The sequence below is a fragment of the Equus przewalskii genome, chromosome 1 (assembly GCF_037783145.1).
Source record: "Equus przewalskii isolate Varuska chromosome 1, EquPr2, whole genome shotgun sequence".
In the NCBI taxonomy this organism is placed as follows: Eukaryota; Metazoa; Chordata; class Mammalia; order Perissodactyla; family Equidae; genus Equus; species Equus przewalskii.
Window position 1 is genome coordinate 83,337,980 of NC_091831.1, and position 25,777 is coordinate 83,363,756.

At 46.1% G+C, this 25,777-nt stretch overlaps 1 protein-coding gene across 4 annotated transcripts in view; it reads right to left on the reverse strand.

Moving 5' to 3' along the window:
* Positions 1-21,354, reverse strand: part of LOC103541549 (anthrax toxin receptor-like) — a 63,519-nt gene extending 42,165 nt beyond the window's left edge. For 3 of the 4 annotated variants that reach the window (XM_070616215.1, XM_070616208.1, XM_070616218.1), the window contains exons 1-3: positions 19,088-19,553; positions 1,669-1,740; positions 330-401 (exon numbers count right to left, since the gene is read on the reverse strand). In XM_070616215.1, coding sequence (XP_070472316.1) covers positions 330-401; positions 1,669-1,740; positions 19,088-19,527 — 584 coding nt within the window. In that variant the 5' untranslated portion in view covers positions 19,528-19,553. Of the gene's footprint in view, positions 1-329; positions 402-1,668; positions 1,741-19,087 lie in introns of all 4 variants that reach the window. The other variant, XM_070616226.1, reaches the window with a different exon arrangement.
* Positions 21,355-25,777: the final 4,423 nt, after the last annotated feature.

Here is a 25,777-nt window from a genome sequence, read left to right on the forward strand (position 1 = left end):
CTGTCTTCCGCCTTCCTCCACTGGCCCAGGGCAGAGAGTGACACCCACAGCAGGTGCCCAACACAGGCCACTGTTCACGGCGGCCCAGAATGTTGGTTCCACCAGCTCCCAGGAGTCCTCCCAACCAGCCCGTTCTAAGGGTAGAGTGCCCAGGGAAGGACTCAGGAGGGTGGAGGGTGGGACTTATGGGGCGGAGATGGTCTAGAAGCACAGGGGTATAGCTAGTGCACCAGGGTTCCCCCCCTGAGGTCTCAGGGAAGCCCTCAGCTCCCTGGCTCTCCCTGCAGCCCCACCCACAGGGCCAGCCTTTGGATCAAAGCAGCACTTACCTGTCTGAGGTGAGGTTCATGAGGGTGTGGCCCTCTGTGGAGTAGGTGATGAACGATATCCGCAGTTTCGGGCTGGGGAGGAAGCACGTACTTGTGAGAAGCCATAAACACAGGCTCAAAATGAGGCTAATGTGGAGCCAGGGATGGGGTGCATGCCACCTTCCCTGTTGCCCACCCCAACTTTTCCCCTTTGGGACCATTATACAAACCCCCAGAGGTCCCAGTAACTTCAGTGAAGGATTCTGCGGCTTGTGGAGACATGCGGCCTTGTGGCAGAGAGTGCCCGGATGGCATTCTGCCCCATCCCTATACCCCCAACACCCTAAAACTCCCTCACTCTCAGACTCGCACACACAGGCATGCACACGGTGCACGTACAAGGACACAGACACCCACACACTCCTGCAGGACGGTCTCTCAACTGTCTAGCTTCTGCTGGGAAATTCTCTGGATCTTCACCACCTTCCTTCCTTGCCTGTCGCCCTGTCTCATCTCTACTCTCATCTCAAAGAATTTATTCTCTCTCATGACAGGTATCTATATAAACCACTCCCTTTCCTCTCCCTGTCCAGTATCTTCTGGTTCTCTGACCCTCATTATCTTTTAGCTAAATTGCTACACAGGTCCCTAGAGAGTTTCCTACCGTTCCTGGCTATTGTTCCAACTATTTTATCCACAATTATCAGACTTTTCTCCACGGAGGACAACCATGATCATGTCAGACCTCTGCTCAAAAATCATCTGTAGCTCCCTATTGCCTACAGCAGGAAATCCCAGCACCATGGCCTGGCATTTGGGGCCCTGATGACCCTGGCCCCAAGCTGTCCTGTCCAGTTTCATCTCCCTGCCCGCCCCTGAGTTAACCCTACCCTCCAGCCAGATCACTCTGTCCACAGGAAGTCTCCTTGATGGCTCCTGTTATGCAGTGCTTCCCCATCCTTCAAGACCTAGTTCAATTCCCACATCCTATGAGAAGCCACCATAGACTTTTTTCTCTAGGAGTTGTTGCTTCTTCCTTTAAGCTGCCTTATAAGTCCTTTGCCCTTTTCCTGTGGCTCTCAGCACTGTTTAACCAGGTGGTTCATTTCCGTCTTATTGGCTTATCTGTTTCCTAGTCAGTGAGGTCCTCAGGGACAAACTGTGTCCCCTGCAGTACAGCCTGAAACCCAGGAAGAAGCCAACCAAAGCTGCTGGACCCAGTGGAACCAGTGTGATCTGTGCTTCCTCCCTGCTTCTGAACACTGCCCTGCGCTCTGTGCTCCCGACCCAAGGGCCTGCGCTGCCAACTGAGGGTGAACAGCTGTGTACTCTGCCTGGCAGAGGAAAACACCAGCCATACTTTGGGTACGTCTTCACCACTTCTTCCACAAATTTGTAAACGTCCTCCCAGTGGTGCTTCACGCTGTCTGACCTGAAAACAAAGGAGATCTGAGTCTGAGGGAAGAGGCGTGTCCACCGAGTGGGCTGAGTGTCCTCCTCCCCACTGTCCAGCAGGCCCTTTAGCAAGCTCCTCCCCACTTCTCCATGTAGCTGAAGGCTACCACACACCCTCAGGGACTCAGTAGGCTGCTCTAGTGGTGACTTTCACCAGTGTAAGTGGTGGGCAGGGCGACTGACCAGACCCGTGTGCTTGGGGATGAGAAACCTTTAGTGGCAAACCCAGATGGTCGGTGACTTAGGTCGGGCTGTTAGACAAGGAATGATGGAGGACATGCTGGTTGTAAAAGCCTCCAGTGATTCTGATATGTTGGCTCTCGTGGTCCCCCACTTACAGACAGCCCAACAGGAGCCCTGGCCTTAGGCCAGGGAGGATGCACTACCCAGACTATTTTATTTCTCTTCTTTCTTATCATCCTGCAAAGCTGAGCCACTCTGAACATGGAAGGCCCTTGTGAGCACCACTGCCAGTGGAGGGGCCAGGCCCGGGCCACTGCTGTTCTGTGTCATCATGTTCTGCCCTGAGAAAATTTGCAGATCCTTCCTGTCCCTACTTTCATTTTCTCACTCCCATCAGCTCCCACTTTAGTCCCTGGATGGAGGGTGAGGAGGCTGAAGAGGGTTGGGGCCTTGGGGCTTCTTCTGTGCAGGTGGGAAGCACTTATGTGTGCCCTACCTGCCCAGGGCCAAAGGTCTTTGCAACCCCACATCTCTGTAGGTCCACACTATTCAAGGTCATGGAGGGCAACCTAGGGCTCAATGAGTAAGTGAGAGCGGTGGCAGTTGTGGCCTTGATCGGTGGCCCAGTTCCAAGTTCTCCTTGAACCAGGAGAGTGATGTAGACCTTACTTACAAATGGTTGTGCACGTCTGTTGTAACCTGGCTGAGCGCAATTCGTATATTCAAAAGCAGCTGTGAGCACAGATAAATTTAGAGTCACACAGGTGGCCAGGCCAGAAGCACACTCAGAAAAATCCTAAGACGACCCAAGCTTTCCCTTGGGGGTGAACCTTAGGTCCAGAACAAGCTGGCTAAGTGATACAGAAACGCTCAGCAAATAACCATTCTGCAAAGGTTGAGAGAGGTGGCTGCTCTCCCTGTATGTGTGATTTTTTAAATTTCTGTGGTGGTTTTATGTTTGTTTCAACTCCTGGCATTCAAGAAATTCTCTGTGAAAACATTAGCTGAATATGAGCTAAAGGAATAGAAACTCCACTGATCACACACAACAAGGAATATTCTTTGCAAAACAAGTTCAGAAAAGTTTTGAAATAAACGGAATTCTACACACTTCTACAATAACAAACAAAAGAAAAACACCCCAGTAACTCCTTGGGAATTCAAAATTTCTACAGCTACCACATTAGAAGAATAATAACCCAATTTGCAACAAAAAAAATTACAAAACATACAAAGAAATGGGAGAACATGGCTCAAACAAAGGAACTAACTTAGGAGCCAAAGACTTAGGGCAACTATCTTAAATATACTCAGAGGTAAGGGAAAATAAGGGCAAAGAAACAAAGGAAAGCAGGAAAACAACATGTGAACAAAGAGATATAAATTATTAAAAACCAAAGAAATTCAATAAAGTTCAACAACTGAATTGAAAAGTTTATCAGAGTAGTTCAATAGCAGGTTTCTGCAAGCAGAACAAAGAATCAACAAAGTTGATGATAGAACAAGTGAAATTATGGAGTGTCAGGAGCAGAAAGACAAAAGAATGAAGAAAGTAATCAGAGTCTAAGGGACTGTGCAATACTTTTAAGCAGACCAATATATACATAGTAGGAATCCTAGAAGGAGATGCAAGAAAGGAGCAGAAACATCATTTGAGGAAATAGCCAGAAATTTTCCACATTTTGATGAAATACATGAATCGATAAATCCAAGAATCTCAACTTATTCCAAGTGCAATAAACTAAAGAGACCCACACCAAGACACCTTATCAAACTATTGAAAGGCAACGGCAAAGTGAGAATCTTGAGCAGGCAAGAGAAAAGACACTTGTGACATACAAGCAGTCCTCAGTAAGATGACTTCTCATCAGAAACCTTGGAGGCCAGAAGCTGGTAAAGGATATATTTAAAGTACTGACAGAAAAACAAGTCAAGTGAGAATGCAACACTGCAAAATTGTCCATCATAAGTGAGGGAGAAACTAAAATATTCACAAATAAATAAAAGCAGAGGGAGTTCATTTCCACTGGATTTTCCTTATAAGAAATGATACAGGGAGTCCTTCCAGTTAAAACAGGACACAAGACAATAACTTGAAGCCATATGAACAAGAAAATGTTTCTGATAAAGATCAATAAGAACAAATAGAAAAGCTGGCATTCTTAAAATCTTCGTTCCTAACCGAATATTTTATTCTCTACAGAATTTAATATAAACGCATTAAAGTCATAAATCTACGTTATTGGACACACCGTGTAAAGGTGTAATTTGGGACATTGATAACAAAAAAGGGGGTTTGCAGCAGTTCAGGAGTAGAGTTTTTGTATGAGATAGAAATTAAGATGGCATCAATTCTACTTAGATTGTTATAACTTTAGCAGTTACATTTAATGTTCATGTAACCATAAAGAAAATATATATAATAGGTTATACACAAAGGAAATAAGAGAGTTAAAACCTGTCATTATAAACAAATCAGGTAAAGGCATAAGTAGGCAGAAATGAAGAAAATAAAAACCAAAAAACCTAGAAGACATACAGGAAGAAATAGAAAAATGGCAGAAGTCTTTCCATATAGTATTTACTTATTTATTTACCTATTTACGTATTTAATTCAGGTCACATTGGTTTATAATATTATACAAATTTCAAGTGTACATCATTATATTTCAACTTCTGGTATAGACTGCATCATGTTCACCATCAAAACTCTAGTTTCCATCCATCACCATACACATATGCCCCTTTACCTCTTTCGCCCTACCTCTACCTCCTTCCCATCTGGTAGCCACCAATCTGTTCTCCATATCTATGTGTTTATTTTCCACAGATGAAGGAAGTCCCACATTAATTGCCTTTTATCTGTATGACGTATTTGACTTAGCATAATATCCTCAAGGTCCATCTATGTTGTTGCAAATGACACAATTTCATCTTTTTTATGGCTGAGTAGTATTCCATTGTATATATATACACACCACATCTTTTTTACCCATTCATCCATTGATGAGCACCTAGGTTACTTGTGAGTCTTGGTGATTGTGAATAATACTGCAATGAACATATATCTTTTCAAATTAGTGTTTTAATCTTCTTTGGATAAATACATAGAAGTGGAATAGGTGGATCATATAGTAGTTCTATTTTTATTTTCCTGAGAAATCTCCATAGTGGCTGTACCAATTTACATTCCCACCAGCAGTGTGTATGATGTATGAGGGTTCCTTTTTCTCCAGATCCTCTCCAACACTTGTTATTTCTTGTCTTGTTAATTATAGCTATTCTGAAGGGTTTGAGGTGCTTTCTCATTGGAGCTCTGATTTGCATTTTCCAAATAATTAGTGATGTTGAACATCTTTCTAAGTGCCTCTTGGCCATCTGTATATCTTCTTCAGAAAAATGTCTGTTCAAATCCCCTGCCCATTTTTGTATTGGGTTGTCAGTTTTTGTTGTTGTTGAGTCGTATGAGTTCTTTATATATTTTGGATATTAACCCTTATTGGTACATGATTAGCAAATATTTTATCCCAGTTGGTGGGCTGTCTTTTCATTTTGTTGATGGTTTCCTCTGCTGTGTAAAAGCTTTTTTAGTTTGATGTAGCTCCATTTGTTTAGTTTTTCTTTTGTTTCCCCTGCTGGAGGAGACATGATATTCAAAAAGATACTGCTAAGATCAATGTCAAAGAGCATACTACCTATGTTGTCTTCTAGGAGTTTTATGGTTTCAGGTCTTACATTCAAGTTTTTAATCCATTTTGAGTTAACTTTTGTATATAGTGTAAGATAATGATCCACTTTCATTCTTTTGCATGTGGCTGTTCAGTTTTCCCAACACCATTTATTGAAGAGAATTGCCTTTCTCCATTGTACATTCTTGGCTCCTTTGTTGAAAATTAGCTGTCCATAGATGTGTGGGTTCATTTCTGGGCTCTCAATTCTGTTCCATTGATCTATGTGTCTGTTTTTGTGCCAGTAACATGCTGTTTTGGTTCCTCTAGCTTTGTAGTTTGTTTTGAAATCAGAGTGTGATCGCTCTAACTTTATTTTTTTTTCTCAGGATTGCTTTGGCTATTTGAAATCTTTTGTTATTTTATATAAATTTTGGGATTCTTTGTTCTAATTCCATGAAAAATGTCATTGGGATTCTGATTGGGATTGCATTTTACCTGTAGATTGCTTTAGGTAATATGGACATTTTAACTAGGTTAATTCTTCCAATTCGTGAGCATGGAATATATTTCTATTCCTTTATGGCTTCAATTTCTTTCAATGATGTCTCATTGTTTTCAGTGTACAAGTCTTTCACCTCCTTGGTTAAGTTTATACCTAGGTATTTTATTCTTTTTGTTGCAATTGTAACTGGCATTGTATTCTTGATTTCTTTTTCTGTTAGTTCCTTGTTAGTGTATAGAAATGCAACTGATTTTTGTATGTTGATTTTGTACCATACAACCGTACTGTACTTTTAAATTTTTTAATAGGGTTTTTGTGGATTCTGTGGTGTTTTATAAACACCAAAATCATGTCATCTGCAAATAGAGTTTTACTCCTTCTTTTCCAATTTGGATACATTTATTTCTTTTTCTTTCCTAATTGCTTTGGCTAGTACTTCCAATACCATGTTGAATAAGAGTAGTGAGGGTGAGCATCCTTGTCTTCCTCCTGCTCTTAGAGGAATAGCTTTCAGTTTTTCACCATTGAGTATGATGCTGGCTGTGCATTTGTCACGTGTGGCCTTCATTATGTTGAGGCACTTTCCTTCTATACCCATTTTATCCAGAGTTTTTATTGTAAATGGATGTTGAATCTTGTCAAACGCTTTCTCTGTATCTATCAAGATGATCATGTGATTTTTAATTCTTCACTTTGTTAATGTGATATATCAGTTGATTGATTTGCAGATGTTGAACCATCCCAGAAACCTGGAATAAATCCTATTTGATTATAGAGTATGATCCTTTTAATGTATTGTTGTATTCGATGTGATAATATTTTGTTGAGAATTTTTGCATTTAAGTTTATTAGCAATATTGGCCAGTAATTTTCCTTTTTTGTGTTGACCTTGTCTGGTTATGGTATCTGGGTACTGTTGGCCTCTAAAAATGAGTTAGGAAGCATCCTGGCTTCTTCAATTTTTTGGAAGAGTTTGAGAAGGATAGGTATTAAGACTTCTTTGAATGTTTGCTAGAATTCACCAGAGAAGCCATCTGGTTTTTGTTTTTTAGGAGGTTTTGATTACTGTTTCCAATCTCTTTACTCGTGATTGATCTATTCAGAGTCTCTATTTCTTCTTGATTAAGTTTTGGGAGGTTGTATGATTCTGAGAATTTATTCATTTCTTCTAGGTTAACCAATTTGTTGGCATATAGTTTTTCATGGTATTCTCTTATAATCTTTCTTATTTCTGTGGTGTCCACTGTAATTTCTCCTCCTTCATTTCTGATTTAATTTATTGAGCCACCTCTCTCTTTTTCTTAGTGAGTCTAGCTAAGAACTTAGTTTTGTTTAACTCTTCAAAGAATCAGCTCTTAGTATTTGTGTTTCTTTTTAATGCAACATTTTTTTTGAAGATTGGCCCTGAGCTAACCTCTGTTGCCAATCTTCCTTTTTTGTTTTCTTCCCAAAGCCCCAGTACATAGTTGTATATCCTATTTGCAGATCATTCTAGTTCTTCTATGGGGGATGGTGCTACAGCATGGCCTGACAAGTGGTGCTAGGTCTACATCCAGGATCTGAACCAGTGAACTAGCAAACCTGGGCCACTGAAGTAGAGTATGCAAACTTAACCACTCAGCCACAGGGCTGGACCCTAGCTCTCAGTTTTGTTGATCATTTCTATTGTCTTTTTAGTGTCTATTTCATTTATTTCTGCTCTAATTTTTATTGTTTCCTTCCTTATACTGATTTTAGGCTTTGTTTCTTCACTTTTCCTAGTTCTTTTAGGTATAGTGTTAGTGTTAGACTATTTATTTAAGATTCTTCTTATTTTTTGAGGTAGGCCTGTATTGCTAAAGATTTCCCTCTTAGTACTGCTTTTGCTGCACCCCATAGGTTTTGGTACAGTGTGTTCTCATTTTCATTTGTCTTCAGGTATTTTTTGATTTCTACTTTGATTTTTTCATTGGTCCAATAGTTGTTCAGCAGCATGTTGTTTAGTCTTCACATATCTGTGACTTTCCCAGGTTTTTTCTTGTAGTTGACTTCTGGTTTCATAGCATTATGGTCAGAAAACATGCTTGATATGATTTCAATCTTCTTAAATTTATTAAGGCTTGCTTTGCTTCCCAACATATGATCTATCTTTGAGAATGATCAATGTACACTTGAGAAGAATATGTATTCTTCAGTTTGGGGGTGGAATGTTCTATATATTATCTATTAAGGCCATCTTGTCTAGTCTTTCACTTAAGGCCACTATCTCCTTGTTGACTTTCTGTCTGGATGATCTATCCACTGATGTAAGTGTGGTGTTAAGGTACCCTACCATTACTGTGTTGCTGTCAATTTCTCCCTTTAGGATCTGGTCATAGTTGCTTTATATACATTGGTGCTCCTGTGTTAGGTGCATATATATAAATGTGTTACGTCTTCTTGGTGGAATGTCCCTTTTTACCATTATACAATGTCCATCTTTGTCTCTCGTTATCTTTTTTTTCTTGAAGTCTGTTTTTCTGATATCAGTATGGCTACACCAGGCTTTTTCAGTTGCCATTTGCTGACAGCATCAACATTTATCCCTTCACTCTGACCCTATGTTTGCCTTTAGAGTGGAGATATGATTCCTGGAGGCAGCTTATAATTGGGTCTTGTTTTTTAATCCATTTAGCACTCTGTGTCTTTTGACTGGTGAAATCAATCCATTTACATTTATTATGATAATTGATATATGAGGGCTTATTACTGCCATTTTATATTTTGTTTTCTGGTTGTCCTATATTTCCATTGTTTTCCTTCTCTTGTATTTCTGTCTGCCATTTAGGTTTGGCCTTTTTCCATGATGTGTTTCTCAGTTTCCACTTTTTCATCTTTTGTGACCCTGCGCTGATTTTTTGTTTTCTGGTTACCATGAAGTTTGTATAAACGATCTCATAGGTGGGATACTTCTTTTTCTGCTGATGACACCTTATTTCCATCAGACGATACAGGTTCAGTCCTTTTCCTCTTCCCTTTCCATGCTTTTCTTGTCACAAAATATCATTTTTTGTATTGTGAGTTTGTTACTAAATTGAAGTGGTTACAGCTATTTTGATGCTTTCTTTCCCTTTATCCTTTGTCATAAATAAGTGTTTATTAACATATTCTGAAATAGAGTAGCAATTTTCCCATTCTGTCTATTTATTACTTGGGTAAAAGTGTTGTATACCTCTGCCTTTTTCTCTCTGGTAGGAGTGCTTCTTTCAAGATTTCTTGTAAGCCAGATCAGTGGTGATGCACTCCCTCAGCGTTTTTTTCATCTGGGAAAGCCTTTATTTCTCCTTTATATCTGAAGGATAACTTCACTGCATAGAGTGTCCTTGGCTGACAGTTTTTGCCTTTCAATATTTTGAATATATCAATCCACTCTTTCCTAGTCTGTAGAGTTTCTGCTGAGAAATCCACTGATGCCCTGATGGAGATTCCTTGATAAGCTGTTCTCTTCTCTGTGGCTGAGATTAATGTTCTTTCTTTTTCATTGACTTACCACAGTTTTAATATAATATGCCTTGGATAATAAGGTCTTTTTGCATTGAGATAATTAGGAGTTCTGTTAGCTTCACATACTTGTATTTCCTTTTTCTTCCCCAGGTTTTGGAGGTCCTCAGCTGTTATTTCTTTAAATAAGCTCTCTGCTCCTTTACCCATCTTTTCTCTTTCTGGGATACCCATTGTCCTTATGTTGCTTTTCCTAACTGAGTCTGATGTCTTGTAGAAATTATTTATTTTTACAAATCTTAGTTCTCTATCTCCCACCTGAATCATCTCTAGACTTCTACATTGGAGCTCACTAATTCTCTCTTCCATATTGTCTGCTCTATTTCCAATGCTTTCATTAATTGTGTTCTTCATGTCCAGGATTTCTTATTGGTTTTTTTTAGAGATTCAATCTCTTTGGTTAAGTACTCCTTCTGTTCATTAATTTTATTCCTGAGCTCACTGAACTCTTTCTGAGTATTCTTGTAACTCACTTTCTTTTTTTTGTTTTTTAAAGATTGGTACCTGTACTAACATCTGTTGCAAGTCTTCCCTTTTTTCTTCTCTGTCTCCTTCTCCTCCTCCTCCTCCTCCTCCTTCTCCTTCTCCCCCTCCCCTGCACACCTCCCCCTCGTCCCCCTATTCCTCCTCCTCCCCCTTCTTCTTTCCATAGCCCACAGTACATAGTTGTATATTCTACCTGTAGGTCCTTCTGGCTGTGCCATGTGGGATGCTGCCTCAGTGTGGCTTGATGAGCAGTGTCATATCTGCACCCAGGATCCAAACCACCAAAACCCTGGGCCCTCAGAGTAGAGCACATGAAGTTAAGCACTTGGCCATGGGGCTGGCCCAATGAGTTTCTTCACGACAACTATTTTGAATTCTACGTTAGTTAGACCACAATCTTCTGTGACTTCAAGTTTGGTTTCTGGAGAGTTGCCATATTATATTTGTGCTACCATGATACCATTATTCTTCTTGGTGCTTGATGAGTTGTTCTCTGTCGGCACTTCTGTGGTAGCAAACATATTTCTTATGTGGGTAATTTGGTGACTTTGATTCCAAGATGCTTCTGATTATATTTGAGAGCCTGAACTTTTCATCCTACACTGCCTCTGCTAGAGGCATCATGAGTGCCCTCCTTGTGCTGCTTGTGCCTCTGAGTGTGCTGGTGCCTTGCACTCACACTGTCACTGCAGTCGTGGGTGTCACCATTGAGGTCACCAGGCTGCGAGCACCTCTGCTGCCTGAGTCTTGTGTTCTCCAACTGGCTCTCCATGGGCTCAGGTGGGGCTGCCATGTACACCACCTGTGCTGCTGCTCCTGGGACATCTGGAGGTGTTGCCAGCATTGCTGCCAGGGGCACTGTGTTCACAGGTGTCACTGTCACTGCCAGAGTCCTGGGTTCTTGTAGGTAGCCCTCGCTACTGATAGGGCCATTGTTGGGGGTGGGGCCACTCAGGCCTAGGGCATGGGTACTGCTGGGGCTCCTGAAGCCACTGGTTGCAGGTGCCACCTGCCACTGCTGTGGGAGTGATAGGGCCTAAGCTATGTGTGCCACTGTGTTTCCTGAGGCCTCAGATCACCGGAGCCTTCTGTCACTGTGGGGGAGGGGGTAGCAGCTGAGTCATAGGTGCCACTGCTGTTCCTGCAGCCAATGGGCTCTGACTGCCATGTGCTTTTTCAAACCTCAAGTCAGGGCACCACTGTCACTTTCAGGGGTATCCACATTTTGGACACAGCCCTTGCTGCTAGAAGGACCAGAGTTGGAGTTACCACTGCTGGGGGAGGAGGAGGGGACTGGCTCACCAGCATCATTTTATTTCCTGAAGTGCCAGGTCAGGAGTGCCACCCGCCACTGCTGGAGGAGGGGCAGGGTGGAGCCACGAGTGCTGTTGCTGTTCCTGCAGGCTCTGCTCTTCAGTGCCAATGCACTCAGGTCAGGGCACCACTGCCCCTACCAGGGGTATCTGCATTTTGGATGCAGTCCCTGCTGCTGGGAGGACCACTGTTGGACTTGCTGCTGCCGGAAGGGGAGAGGGCTGCTCCCCTAACTCCACTGCCTCCTGGAGGTCCAGTCCACCTACCTTCAGATGTGTAAATGTGTGGATCTCTCAGGTGTTCTGGTGTGCTGTGTAGGGCGTCCTCTCTTGGTCAATGGATGTCCTACTGGTTGTACCAGAGAGGAGAGACAAAGGGAAGAGCTCACTCTGCCATGATGCTGACATCACTCATCCTAATTACTTTAAATGTGAATAATTAGACTCTCCAGAAAACAGCCATGAGTTGGCAGAATGGGCTAACAAAAAAGATCTACATATACGCCATCTGTAACAGACTCACTTTTGATGTAAGGACACAAATATCTTGAAAATGAGAGAATAGAAAGATATTCCATGTAAACAGAAACTCACAGAGAGTCAGGGTGATTGTATTAGACAAAACAGACTTTAAGTAAAAAAGTATTACAAAAGGCCAAAAAGGACATTATATATTCATAAAACAGTCAATTCAATAAGAAAAGAAAACAACTGTAAACATATGCACCAAACATTAGAGCTCCAAAATTTATGAGGCAAACACTGATATAATTTCAGGGAGAAATAGACAACTCTACAATAAAGGTTGGAACTTCAGTACCCCACTTTGAATAATGAATAAAACAACTGGACAACATATAAGGAAACAGAGAAATAGGGGAACAGAGAATGTGAGTGGATAAAACAACCAGACACAATAAGGGAACAGAGGCTGTGAACAAAATATAAACCAACTGTACCAAACAGATATGTACAGAACACTCTACCTGACAATAGTAGAATTCACATTTTTCTCAAGTGCACGTGGAATATTCTCCAGGACAGATTACATGTTAGACAAAATAAGTTTCAACAAATTTTAAACAATGGGATTCATCTAAGTATCTTTTCCAATCACAAAGGAATGAAGTTAGAAATCAACAGTAAAAGGAAATTTGAAAAATTCATGAATATATGGAAATTAATATAATTTTAAACAACGAAAGGGTCAAAGAAGAAATGACAAGATAAATTATAAAATATTATGAGATAAATGAAAATTCAACATAACAGAATATATAGGATGCAGCAAAAGAACTGTCAAGATGGAAATTTATAGCAATAAACAATGCATTAAAAAAGAAGAAAGATCTCAAATTAGTAAACTAACTTTCTATATGGAACCAGAAAAAGAAAAGAAAGCTAAACCCAAAGCTAGAGAAGGAAGGAAATAATGAAGATCAGAACAAAGATTAAAAATTTATGGAATAGAAAAATAGAGAAATATCAATGAAATTAAAAATTGCTTCTTGAAAAGATCAACAAAATTGACAAATCTTTATCTAGATTGATTTATAATAAAATAAGAGATTCAAATTAATAAAATAAAAAAGGAAAGTGGGACACTACTACCAATTTTGTAGAAATAAAAAGAATTATAAGAGAATACTATGAACACTTGTATGGCAACAAATTGGATACCCTGGATGAAATGGTAAATTCCTAGAAACACACAATGAACCATAGTTGAATCATGAAGAAATAAGAAATAGAATAGGCCTACAACTACTAGTAAAGAGAGTGAATCTGCAATAAAAAATATCCCAACAATAAAAGCCCAGGACCAGATGGCTTCAAAGGTGAGTTTGACAAAACCCTAAAAGACAAGTTAACAACAGTCCTTCTCAAACTCTTCCAATTCTAGGTAAACACTTCCAAGTTCATTCTATGAGTTCTGATACCAAAGCCAAACATTACAAGTAAAGTAAACTACATAGTAATATTCCTTAACAATATCGATGCAAAAATTCTCAACAAAACATTAGCAAACTGAATTCACCAGAATATTAAAAGTTGTAAACACTACAAGCAAGTACGATTTATTTCCACAATGAAAGATGGTTCAACACACAAAAACCAAATAAAGTAACATCCACATTAATAGAGTGAAGAAATCAAACTACATGGTCATCTCAATTGAGAAAAAGCATTTGATAAAATCCAACATCATTTCATGATAAAAACACTCAAATTAGGAATACAGAAATGTTCCTCCACATGATAAAGGCTATATATGAAAAGTGCACAACTAACATATCAATGGTGAAAGACTAAAAGCTTTTCCCCTAAGATCAAGAGCAATACAGGGATGCCACCTCTGTTAATTCTAGCCAAGATAGCATTGGAAGTCCTAGCCAGAGCAATTAGGCAAGAAAAAGAAAGAAAAGTTATCCAAATTGAAAGGAAAAAGTAAAATTATCCCTCTTCTTGGAAGATGTAATCTTACATGTTAAAACCCCTGAAGATTCAACGAAAAAACCTGTTAGACCTAATAAACAATATCAGCAGGGTTTCAAGATACAAAGTCAACATACAAAAATCAGCTGCAGTTCATATACTGACAATGAACCTTCGAAAAAGGAAACTAAAGCGATTCCACTTACAATAGCATCAAACAGAACAATATACTTATGAATAAATTTAACCAAAGAGGCAAAAGACTTCTACACTGAAAAGCACAATACATCGCTGAAAGAAATTAAAGAAGGCATAAGTCATTGGAAAGACATCACATATTCATGGATCGGAAGACTTAGTATTGTTAAGCTGACAATACTACCAAGGGTATCTACGCATTCAGTGCAAGCCCTACCAAAACCTCAATAGCATCATTTTTGCAGAAATTGAACAATCCATCCAGATATCCATATGGAATCTTAAGGGACTTCAAGTAGGTAAAACAAACAAACAAAAAAACCTTTAATAAGATCAAAGATGGGGGACTCACATTTTCTGGTTTCAAAATTTATTACGAATGTACAATAATCAAAACAATGTGGTACTGGCATAAGGACAGAAATATAGACCAATGGAATAAAATGGAGAGCACTGACAATGTATATATGTTCAACTGATATTCAAAGAAGGCACCAAGGTCATTCAATGTGGGAAAGGACAGCATTTTCAACAAATGGTGCTAGGAAAACTGGACGTCCACATGCAACAGAATGCAGCTGGACTCTTACCTCACACCATACACAAAAATTAACTCAAAAAGGATCAAAGACCCAAATGCAAGAGCTAAAACTATTCAACTCTTAGAAGAAAACAGGAAAAAAGCTTCATGACATTGCATTCAGTAATGGTTTTTTTCTATATGACACCAAGAACACAGGCAATAAAAGAAAACATAGATAAACGAAACTTTGTGAAAATTAAAAAACTTTTGTGTAAAGGATACTATCAAGAAAGCGAAAAGATAACCAATAGAATGAGAGAGAATATTTGCAAATCATATATCTAATGAGGAATTGACAACCAGATATATAAAGAATGCCTACAACTCAACAACAAAAAACACCTGAATTCAAAAATGGGGAAGGACTTCAATAGACATTTCTCCAAAAGAACATACATAAATGGCCAATTATCAAGCACATAAAAAGATGCTCAACATCATTAGTCACTAGGGAAATGCAAATCAAAACCACAATGAGTTACCATTTCACATCCACTGGGATGGCTATTATCAAAAGAAAACAAAACAACACAAAACTTGGAAAATAAGTATTGGGGAGAATGTGGATAAACTGAGAGACTTGAACATTGCTTCTGGGAATGCAAAATGGTGCAGCCACAGTGGAAAACAGTATGGCATAGTTAACATAAACAGAATTACCATGTGATCCAGCAATTCCACTCCTAGACATATGCCCAGAAGTAATAAAAGCAGGGATGCAAACAGACACATGTACACCAGTGTTCACAGTAGCACTATTCACAACAGCCCCAAAGTGGAAACAACCCAAGCACCCATCATCAACAGATGAAAGATAAACAAAACGTGGTACATACATACGATGGAATATTATTCAGCCATGAAAAGGAATGGAATTCTGATACATGCTACAACATTTTGCTCAGTGAAATAAGCCAGACACAAAAGGCCAACTATTGTATGATTCTACTCACATGAGGTACCTAGAATAGGCAGATTCACAGATACAGAAAATAGAATAGAGACATCCAGGGGTTGGGGAGGGATGCATGGGGACTTATTGTTTAATGTGTAGGGGTTTCAATGCCCTCTGCCTCCTGGACAAAGCACATAGAGGGCTGTGAGGGGTCATGAGAAGAGAAAACAAGAGACACAGGATGGCCCACCAAAAGGGGAACACAGATCAGCGGTCTTCCCCACACAGCCCTATTCTCCCTTTCACCAGGGCAGGGGGAGAGGCTGTGAAGGGCATGAATGTGCTGAATCCAGACACTCCTTCAAGGGTGCCCCTTCACCTGTCATCCACTCTGGGAACCCCTCATCTGCAGAGTTGCCTTGCCGAGGTCATGCCCTTCCCGAGGCAGCCACTTGCACTGACGGATGGCCCAGTCATCTGGCCCGACATGAAAGAACCCCAAGGGTGCCGTTCAGCTCCTCAGCTCCCCACAGGTCAGCTGAGGCTGCCAGGCCTGCACGGAAGCTCCACTAAATCCTAGTTCCTCTCGTTCCCTTGCACAAGTGTTGAACTCAAGGCACTCTCTGATGAGCATCCTGCACAGCCTCTGTGCCTGGTGTGGATGGATCGGGAAGCTCAGCTTCTCTCCTCTACACCACCCCTCTTCCTCCATCTGTGCTACTCACGTGGGAGCTCCCCTGGGGTCTGTCTCCCCATTCTCCTCTCATTGGGCACACCGGCCCAGGGCTCCTGCCTGCCTTCCCCAGTCTCAGGCCTCCTGGGACCTCCTCGGTCCCTTCCCCGTTTTGTTCCAGCTGCTGCTTCCATCCTCCCGCTTCCAATCCCTTCTCTAAGGCAGCCGAGGGCCACTTTGGAAAACACAGATCTGATCCATCTTTCCTCTGAGAGAAGCCTTTCTTTCACTGACCCCGAAATGCCCTTGAGGTGAAGAACACACCTCCTGTGTGGGCCCAGGGACCCACCATCGGCTTATCTCCCTCCGTCTTCCTCCTCCTTTCTCCCCCTCCCTCCTCACACTCGGATCCTCTGGGATCCCCTGAGGGCCTCATTGCTAGGACTTGGCACAGGCCATTCCCCCAGCCTGGAGTTCCCTGGTCCTCAGTGGCCACCAGCCTATACTGCAGGCACATGGGAGGGTTCACTCGTTTTCATGCTGTTCAGTCTACTGAAGGGACAAACGGATCATAGACTACTGAATAAGCTGGGAGCGAACCACTCAAGACCCCCCTGCAGGTGACAGAATGTTTATCCTCCAAGATTCTCAGACACCCACCCAGCCTTGGAGTCTGTGGAATGGGCTTTGCAATCAGACTTTCCAGAGCTTCCATTCTGGCTCCATGCCATCCTGAGGACTCTGGTGGATCATTCGCTGGCTCTGAGTGGCCTCTTTCCCTTGTGTGTAAATAGGGGCAATGATATTTCCCCACAGTTGTGAGGAAGACACAGCGATGAAGCTGCTTTCCTCCCTGACCCTTACTCCATCCAGGGCCACACCTGGCCTCGCCCATCCAATCTGTCTGGAATCCTGTGACCTCACCTTCCAAACAGATCCAGAGTCTGGCCACTCACCATCTCCACTCCTACCCCCTGGTCCACGCCACCCTCATCTCCTCCTGGCTCCCTCAGCAACCCCCTCACTGTTCCCCCGGCAGGCTCTGCCATTGTAGGACCTTCCACAGGGATCCTTTTAGGACGCCATTCAATCACACACCTCCTCAACCCCCTGCCACTCCCTCACCTTCCACTGTGTCAGCACGGCCTTCCCTCACCACCCTCCCTCAGCACTTCCCATCCTCCAGCGCAGTCTTCCCATGGGGCTTTTCCCCATCCAACACACTGCTTCCTCTCTTTTATTTATTTCCTGTCTCTCCACTAAAATGGAGGCTCCGGAGGCAAGGACTTTGTCCGGTTTGTTTCCTGCCTTAACCCCACTGCCCAAAACCATGACTGACATACATCAGGTACTCAGTAATTATTTGTGAGTGAATGAATTGATAAGGGGACGAATGATGAACAGAACTCTTCATCAGATGGGTGGGGGTCCCAGAGAACAGAGAAGCTCGAGAGTACCCCCAGCAGAGGCATCTGACTCGCACAACCCTGCAACCTAGTAAGTGCTCAGTGAAAATTAGTTCACATCTCCTCCAGTGCCCAGAGCCCTCCCCCATCCATCACAGGGCTGGGCTGTGCCCACTCTGGGCCTAACAGCAAAGACTAGGGTTGTGGGCAGGGGCGCTGTGACAGCATGGCAGCTGAGAGGACCCTGTGCACTCACTGCCACTCTCTGGAAAGACTGACCCAAAGAGGCTGACAGCCCCCACAGTGCCCACCATGCCCCAACCCCAAGGCCCAAGAGACGAATCGCCACTGCCCTGGGCTATGCTGAGGACCAACCAGACAAGACCTGCCCAGGGCATCTCAGGACCCCCACTCCACAGTGAGGAGGGACTTCTCTTCCAGGTCCAGGGTGGCTCCCAGCTCCAGGGCTTGTTAGAAGCTGTGCCCATGAAGAACAAGAGGATCAGAGGCCACACAGCCAGGAATGCGGATGAGCACAGCCCAGGAAGATGGAGTCCTGTCACCACCAGCCTCTGGGCTCCTTCCTCCCATCTGAGGCGCCCCCCGTTCCAGGAGATCCCACATCCAAACACCTCCCGACCCTACACCCGGGACTGTTGGGAGGACGACAGGAGATCACTGCAAGAGCTTTATCAACCGGGACGTCCTCAACCATGCTGACAGTCATGCCACTGTGACTACTGAAGAAGTGAAGTTTATTCTCAGCCGCCAGGGGTTGAAACTGGAACCAAGGCACTCCCTCCAAGCCTGAAGACCCCCAGCTTCCTTCTGTGAGGGCCAGAGCTGCCTAAGGCACAGCCCAGCTTTCCCAGGGCCAAGCCACACAGACCAAACCGCTGGGAAAGTGCACACACACTGTCACGGGGGCCCAGGTTGTCGAGGAGAGAAGCAAATCACTCAGAAGCAGCAAAGCCAAGGACCCTCTGAGCAGTGACGCTGTGACGAGGCCCAAGAGACCACACGGGGGTCTCTCTGGGCAGGTAAACACACACGTCATCTGGGGGAAACACCAGACAAACCAAGCAAACCCAAACCCAACCGCGGCCCTCAGGAGCCGGGACCCGTGCCGAGAAGGCGGTTCCACGCCACGGCCCCTCGGCTGTTACGGGCAGGCGCTCCTAGATCCAGGCCCAGGGATGGAGGGCGGGGGAGCCATCCAGAAACCCTCGGCTGGCCGTTCTTCCTTCCCAAATGACACAGCCCCGGGGACAAACGACTGGGTCATTCCTCTGCCTCAGGACAAGGAGGCCACAGGGCTCTGTTCGTTGGGTCCCCTCCTGACCATCCTGCCTCCCATCTCTCAGAGGCTGGGGCACTTTTGGGCACTCCCTACCAGCAGGACCTCTAAAGACCGAGGCGCCCTGGGGAGCATCCTGGGCCGGGGCAGCTGGTCACTCACACGTCCAAAACGAAGTAGACGTCGAAGACGCCATCGCAGACTGTCAACCTGGTCTTAGCCTTCTTCTGGTGCCCTGCCTCTGGTTGGACGTCTCTGCTGCCTGGAACGCGGGACGGGAAACTCTCTGTGCTCTGCAGTGGAGGTGGCGGCAGCAGCAGCAGGAAGAGAACGGGGCCTGGCACCCGGGGGCTACCGCTCCCCATTTTCAAGGCCGCTCCTGAGGCCTCAGTCTCTCCTGGTGCTGGGATGGGATCAGCACCGACAAACCCAGCCAACTCAGGCCACCTCAGGCCTCTGCCTCTGCCTCCGCCGTCGCGCCTCCACCTCTGCTCAGGGTTCGGCCCCTCCCGCCCTCTCCCCAAGGCGCATGCGCCGCCTGCACCTGGTCCCGCCTGCGCGCGGAGGAGGCGAAGCGGCTTTGGGCCGAGGCCCCACAACATCTGCGGAGGTGGAGTGTCCGGTCATCATGATGGACAGCAAGGTTGGCATGGTGACTTTGTGACCTGCAGCTCTGCTCAGAGTGATGCCTGTTGACAACCCCAGGCGGCGGTCATGGGGTCTTTGGAGGGGAAGATGGGGCTCCATTGGTCCGTTATCCCAAACCCTCACAAGTGTGGCTTCAGAACAATACAATAGCATGGAAAAAAAGGGTTTTAATATTGCACTCTGTTGATGTACGTAAGTGTTTCTTAATACAAAATCCCTACCTCCCAAATAAATAGAGAAAAACCATGGGAGGAAATATACTGGAATGGCAGCCCCGTGGTGATGTAGTGTGATGGAATTCTTGTGTGGGATCTGGCACGGGGCATCCCAGAAGCCCCCACCTGCCAAAGACATCACATCCTCGAACTCACCTCACATGCAGGTCCAGCTGACGGGGGTGGCTGCTGGGAGGGACCCCTGTCAAGGGCCCGGGCCCTTCTCCAACGGGTCTGGGAAATGTGGATTTCACTTTCCCACCTCTGCAGTGCAGGAAACACAGGTGAGCAGGGGTGGCAGGCAGTTGACTGAACCCATGGACAGAACCTGGCAGTGTGGCCTGAACACAGCAGACCCCATGAAGGGCTGCGGCAACACAGCCATACAACTCCAGGCCCAAAGCTTCTCCTTTCCCGCTAGCTCCCTCCGGGTCAGTTTTTCTTGGAATGTGGCCAGTGGTGGTCTGAGCCAGCTCATAGGGGCTTGTGAGGTTTCCAGGAATTTGGTGAGCCAGCTGTTTTAACAGCCATGATTAAAAGCCAAATCATTGAAACTCAAAAACTAAATAAAATATATTAAAAACAGAGGCAATAAATACTCAAAACTCAGCACTTCCTGATTATTTTTCTACACTTTGCTATTGACCATCTATGCTGCAGAGGTTACTGTGGCGATCGGATCTGTCTGGTGGTGGTAGTGCTTGCTGCTGTGCATTTCCTCCCAACTCCACGTCCAGTGACATGACTTCAGGGCCTTGAAAGCAGCCATGATGGAGAACTTACGGCATGCTAAAAACTGGGGCTTGAATCTTGTTTCACAGACCGTCTGGACTTCAGAAAGTGATGGAAGACATGTTACTGTGGATGACGGTGAGAAACGTGCCTCGTCTGCTCCCATTAACACTGTGAGCAGAAGGCCACACTCGAGGGAGCGTTCCTCCAGTAGTCAGACACTGTGCTCCAAAGGAGTCGCCCGAATCACGGACAGACAGTGGACTTTTGACAGCTGTCTCCGTTGTTTCACTCGCGTCTTAACTTCCTTGTAAATGAAAATACCATCCAGCATTCGTGTTGGAACTATGGGCAGAGAGCCGATTGCTAAGCACTGACCAGCACACCCCCCATGTGCCCCACGTGATTTGAGATTCTGCGCACTGGAAATGTCAGAGACTTGTCTGCCTCCAAAGCGCAGGGGGAAAGTAGAAACAGAAAGAGAAGGCAGAGGGAACTGCATAGGCAGATGCAAGGCCATGAAAGCAGTCGGTTAGAACTGAATCAGGACTGTCGCTAAAGGGTGGGTCATGTGGTCTAGCTACAGGAACCCATACCATCTCTCTTAGGGATGATTTTCATTCATTTTTTTCCACCATTACCAATTTCTGCTGGCCCTGGAGTTAAATATATACCATGGAGCCCCCTACTCCACATTCAGTAAGAGAGGAAAATGCCTAGTTGTAATGGGATCTACAGAAGCCTGTATTAGTGATGTGGGGGAAATGTTGCAGGATCAAGGGTGGACAGTCACTAACCAGAGCTGCCTGGGGGGCCTGAGGAATGCCCCCATCGAGGAGGTGACATTAGTTCTGGGTGTTGATGGATGAATAGGAGTTCACCAGGAAGTGATTGTGCAAATGGCACAGGCAAAGTACTAGTGGTTAAGAAGGACTTTGCATATTCCAGCCATGGGGAGAAGGATGAGGAGCAGGAGCTCAGGGCAACACAGAGGCACCCCTAAATGAGACCTTTCTATTCATACTGAGCCAGGCCAGGCCCGCCTATGAATCCAGCCCACTGAGTGAGGCAGGGGAGGGCAAGGGGAGAGGGGCAGAGTCAGAGCCAGCAGTCTGCACAGCTCCTTGCTCTGAGGAGCTTTGAGCACCTGACCCCCATGAACGCCCGTGTCCTCAGGCTCCCCCGGGAGGTGGAGCAGCCCCCCAGCTGGTGCCTGCCCTGTCACAGTGCTGATGGAGGGGTGGAGGGGCCCCCTGTCCACTTGCCTTCCAGAGTCAGATCAGGCAGAGGCAGGGCAAGCCCGGGTCTGATCCCCTATGAAGACACACACAGCATTCCCCCCACACTCCAGGGCCAGAGACCAAACTAAACACAAGGAGACAACCCTTTTCCCATCTGGAAATTATACTCCAGTGCCCTGTCCTTCCAGAGCCTGCAACTGGACCCTGTTGTGAGGACTTCCAGTGAGGCCCAGGGGGCTGCCCACAAAGCAGAAGGAATGGGTTTCCCCTGCACCTGCTCACACACGACACCAGCATGGTGGCCGTGCCAGGGCTCAGGCATGCGGAGTGCCATCCACAGCCTGCCCTGCCCTGCTCACTGTCACCCCAGCCGGCCCTGGAGAGGGACTGGGTGTCTGTTCATCTTTGTGCCCCACTGGGCCTCACGGGCAGCAGGGAGCAGCTCTCAGCAAGTGTTGGCTGTCCCGCACTGAACACCCTCTTTTGCTCCAGGGTCTTAAACCCGCACGTAGAAAGGGGTTGTGTGATCTCTGTGACAACAGGGCACCTGTCAGATGCTGTGGCATGGTCTGCCACCCGGCGTCCAATGCAAACCCGAGTTCATCTGGAGCTTGCCGGGACTCTGAGGCAGCTCAGTCCCTGTCTTGTCCAAGCGTACTTCTCCATTCCTCCCTTTGATACTGGGACCCACTCCACCCCACACCCACTGTAACCTTCTAATTAATCTTCTTGGCTAAGTTGGCCAGAGTCAGGCTTTGTTGTTAGCATCCAAAGAACGCTGACTCCTATAGATGTGACAGCTCACCTGGCTCAGAGCTCTAGGCCACCTGCTTTCACCTCCAGGACCCCATCAGGGAGGAAGGATGCCTGTCAGCCTCCAGGCAGCAGTGGCCCTGCTCACAGAGCATGCAAGGCTGCCTCCACCAGCCAGTTCTGACCCGGTTGACAACTCTAACAGGTTTGAGCCCTGATTTACAGCAGTTTTTGTCCCCTGATGCTCAGCATGCTGATTTTTCTCCCAAATCATCAGAAGTGCCAGGACACTTTGAGCACCTGGGGACAGGAGCTCCTGTAGGCACAGGTGTCCACAGGGGTAAAAGCTGGAGCAGTAGACACCCAGGCATGCAGGGTTGGTCTGGGGCTGTGCCTGGCCCCTGCTCCCACACCTGGGGGCAGCCTTCTCTCCACCTGGCCTTGGCCCTGGTCCAATTGAGGGGTCTCCCGTGTCTCCACTCACCAGAAGTGCCCACCCTTGGTTCTCCTCACACAGTCATCCACTTGCATCTCCTCTGCCCACTTATCCACTGTCCTCTTGTGCCAACCTGCTGGGCACACACAGGTGGACCAGCCTCCCCTTTGCCCTTGAGGTGCTCATGGCTTGGAGGGGAGACACACAGTGGCCTCATGTGAGGTTGGCACCCAGAAGGGGAGGGTGCCATCAACCTGCTGGAGAGGCATTCATCTCTGCTCTTCCCTAGTCAGCTCCACCAGCGAGGTCTGCAAACTGGGAAAACTGGCTTCAAGCGCCTCCCTCAGCTGGTGAGCGGTACTGCTGGACCACACTCCACTGAGTGTTCCTAGTTTTCATCACTAAAAAGTACTTGTCCCCGGGACCCTGAGGACCCTGAGCAGTGGGCAGCTGAGCCCCCTCCTCACAGGGACCTCCATGGGCTTGTCATGCTTAAACACCACTAGGGCTCACGTCAGCTACTTTCTCTGGCGCTGCCTCCTGCCCCATGGTGAAAGGAAGCACAGGCACCCTGTCCTCACTCTCTCGGTGGCAGGAGTCTGTGACAGGCACTGTGCATGTCACCTCTTCCGTCTTCACTGCACCTGGAGGATCATCACTCTCTTTCACAGATGAGACGGCCCTGGGCTCCCCAGAGCTAAACATCCTGCCTGATGTCCCCTGCAAGTAGGAGGTATGCTGGGACTGAAACCCACAAGGGTGTCCCCAAAGTCTGCTTTGGTTGCACTCCCTGTGTCACCCTCACAGTGGCCCTGCGGTGAGCATCTGTGTGCCACCAAGGGTATCTGAGCCCCTCCTAATCCTTCCAAACTAATTCCTCAAAGGGGATGCCACTGACATGAGAGAATAGTGCTAGCCAGTGCTTCTCGAGGAGGCAGAGGTGGACACCCCAGTCCACTGGGTGACCCTCAGCTGACCAGCCCACCTCTCTCAGCCTCAATTTCCCATCTATAAACTGGGGTTGGGCTAGATCATCTCTACAGTCCTTTTCAGGTCGGCCAGTGGATGACTCCAGTGGGATGAAGCCATTCTTCCCCTTTCTCAGAGTAACTCGTCTACCTGAAGCCCTATTGCTGAGCTTCCATGAGCTCACACAATGACACACAGCCAGATACCCTCACACCCTCACATGCACACACAGACACCCCCATCTCTCTCATGTGCTCCCTCTCTCTCTTTCATCCTCAGACGGTTTTCCACATGACAGTTGACATGTCTGGAATCACATGACGTCCTCCCAAGCCTGGGCAGGAGCCTGCCTTGCTCTCCTCTGGGTCCTGCTGCACCCCTGCCTGCCTCTGCAGACAGCCCCACTGAGCTGCCTTCACCACTCAGGCCCCCTTTGCCAACCACAGCCGTGTAGGCCCAGGTGCCAGCAGTGTCCAGAGTGCCCTGAGCCATGGATGTGACTGCCCTCTTCTCAGCACTAAAATGGGACACGTGGTCTTAACCGCAGGATGGGTATTTGCTAGCAGGATGCTTCATGATACAGAAATAGAGACCACTGCTTACTGACTGCGTTAAGTGTCTACGTGCCGGAGACTGAACACACCTTCTTTCACTGAGTTTTCACAACGACCACGTGAGGGAAGCTGCCTGTCTCGGCCAAGCGCGTTCGCCCCCAGCCTGCCAAATGCCCTGTCACCTACGCAGCGCAGCTCTCCAGCCTCTGAGACCCTGGCGGAGCTGGATTCTGCCCCTGCTGTGTTAGATCTCCATCCAGCGCCATGCTCCATGAATGCTATCGCCCAAATCTTAATAATAATAGTGAGAACGAGGAGGAGGGGGAAAAGGCAATGACCTAATAACAATAATAATAACAAAGAGGAGGAGACAGAGATGCGGAACTGACGGGGACCTATGGCATGACCGACCTCCCTGAGGGTCACCACTCTCAGGTGCGTCAGCACTGCTGGGGTAAGTCACTTGGACAAGTGCAAAAACGTCCTACGAAGCTCCATCTGGGACTCCATCTAACCCCGGTCCACTCTTCTGGGACAATCGCCAGACAGAAGCCTCTCAAAATGGAAAAGGATGTGAGTCTGACATGGTGCATCCTGAGGGAGCCCCTCCAGCCCCGAATGCTCAGAGCTTCTTGTTGAAGAACTCACAGGCCTTTTCCCAGGGTCAACATCAGACATGGAGTCTCATCCAGTTCCAGGGTCCGTGCACGCCTCTCCCGTGATCCCTAACACATCTCCAATGACCTCTGCAGATGGCTGAGCTCATCTCTGGGGTCACTCCATGCCTTGGGCCATGAGTTCTGAGTCAGGAGACCGCAAGCACAGCGGCTTTGTGCTGCCTCGCTCCTCCTTTCCCACGTGGACCACCCAGAGCCCCTTGCACCCGGAGGATGTTCTCTGCCAGAAGGGCCCTGGGCAAAGTGGAGCTGCCCTTCCTCTTTCTCCTTCCACAGACACTGCAGCCCTGGCAGTGCATGGACCTGTGCAGCCCTTGTTCTCCCTGCTCTGATCCAATATCAAAGGACCCTTTGCCATCCTCCACTCTCCTCAATAGCCGCAGTTCCTTCTGGGCTCTCGCCCCCTGACACTATTTACTGTTCCTTGTCACTCTATGATGCATGTGTCCTGAAAGGTATTTTCTTGTCCTTCTTGATTCTTTTCCATCTGAGCTCAGGAGACAACCCTCAGGACCACACAGACATCTTTCAGAAAAACCCTGTATTCTTCGTTTTGAAAGAATCTGATTTCAATCTCAGACCCTCCAACCTTTTCTGAGTTCTAGGGCATGAGATCATGAAGTGATG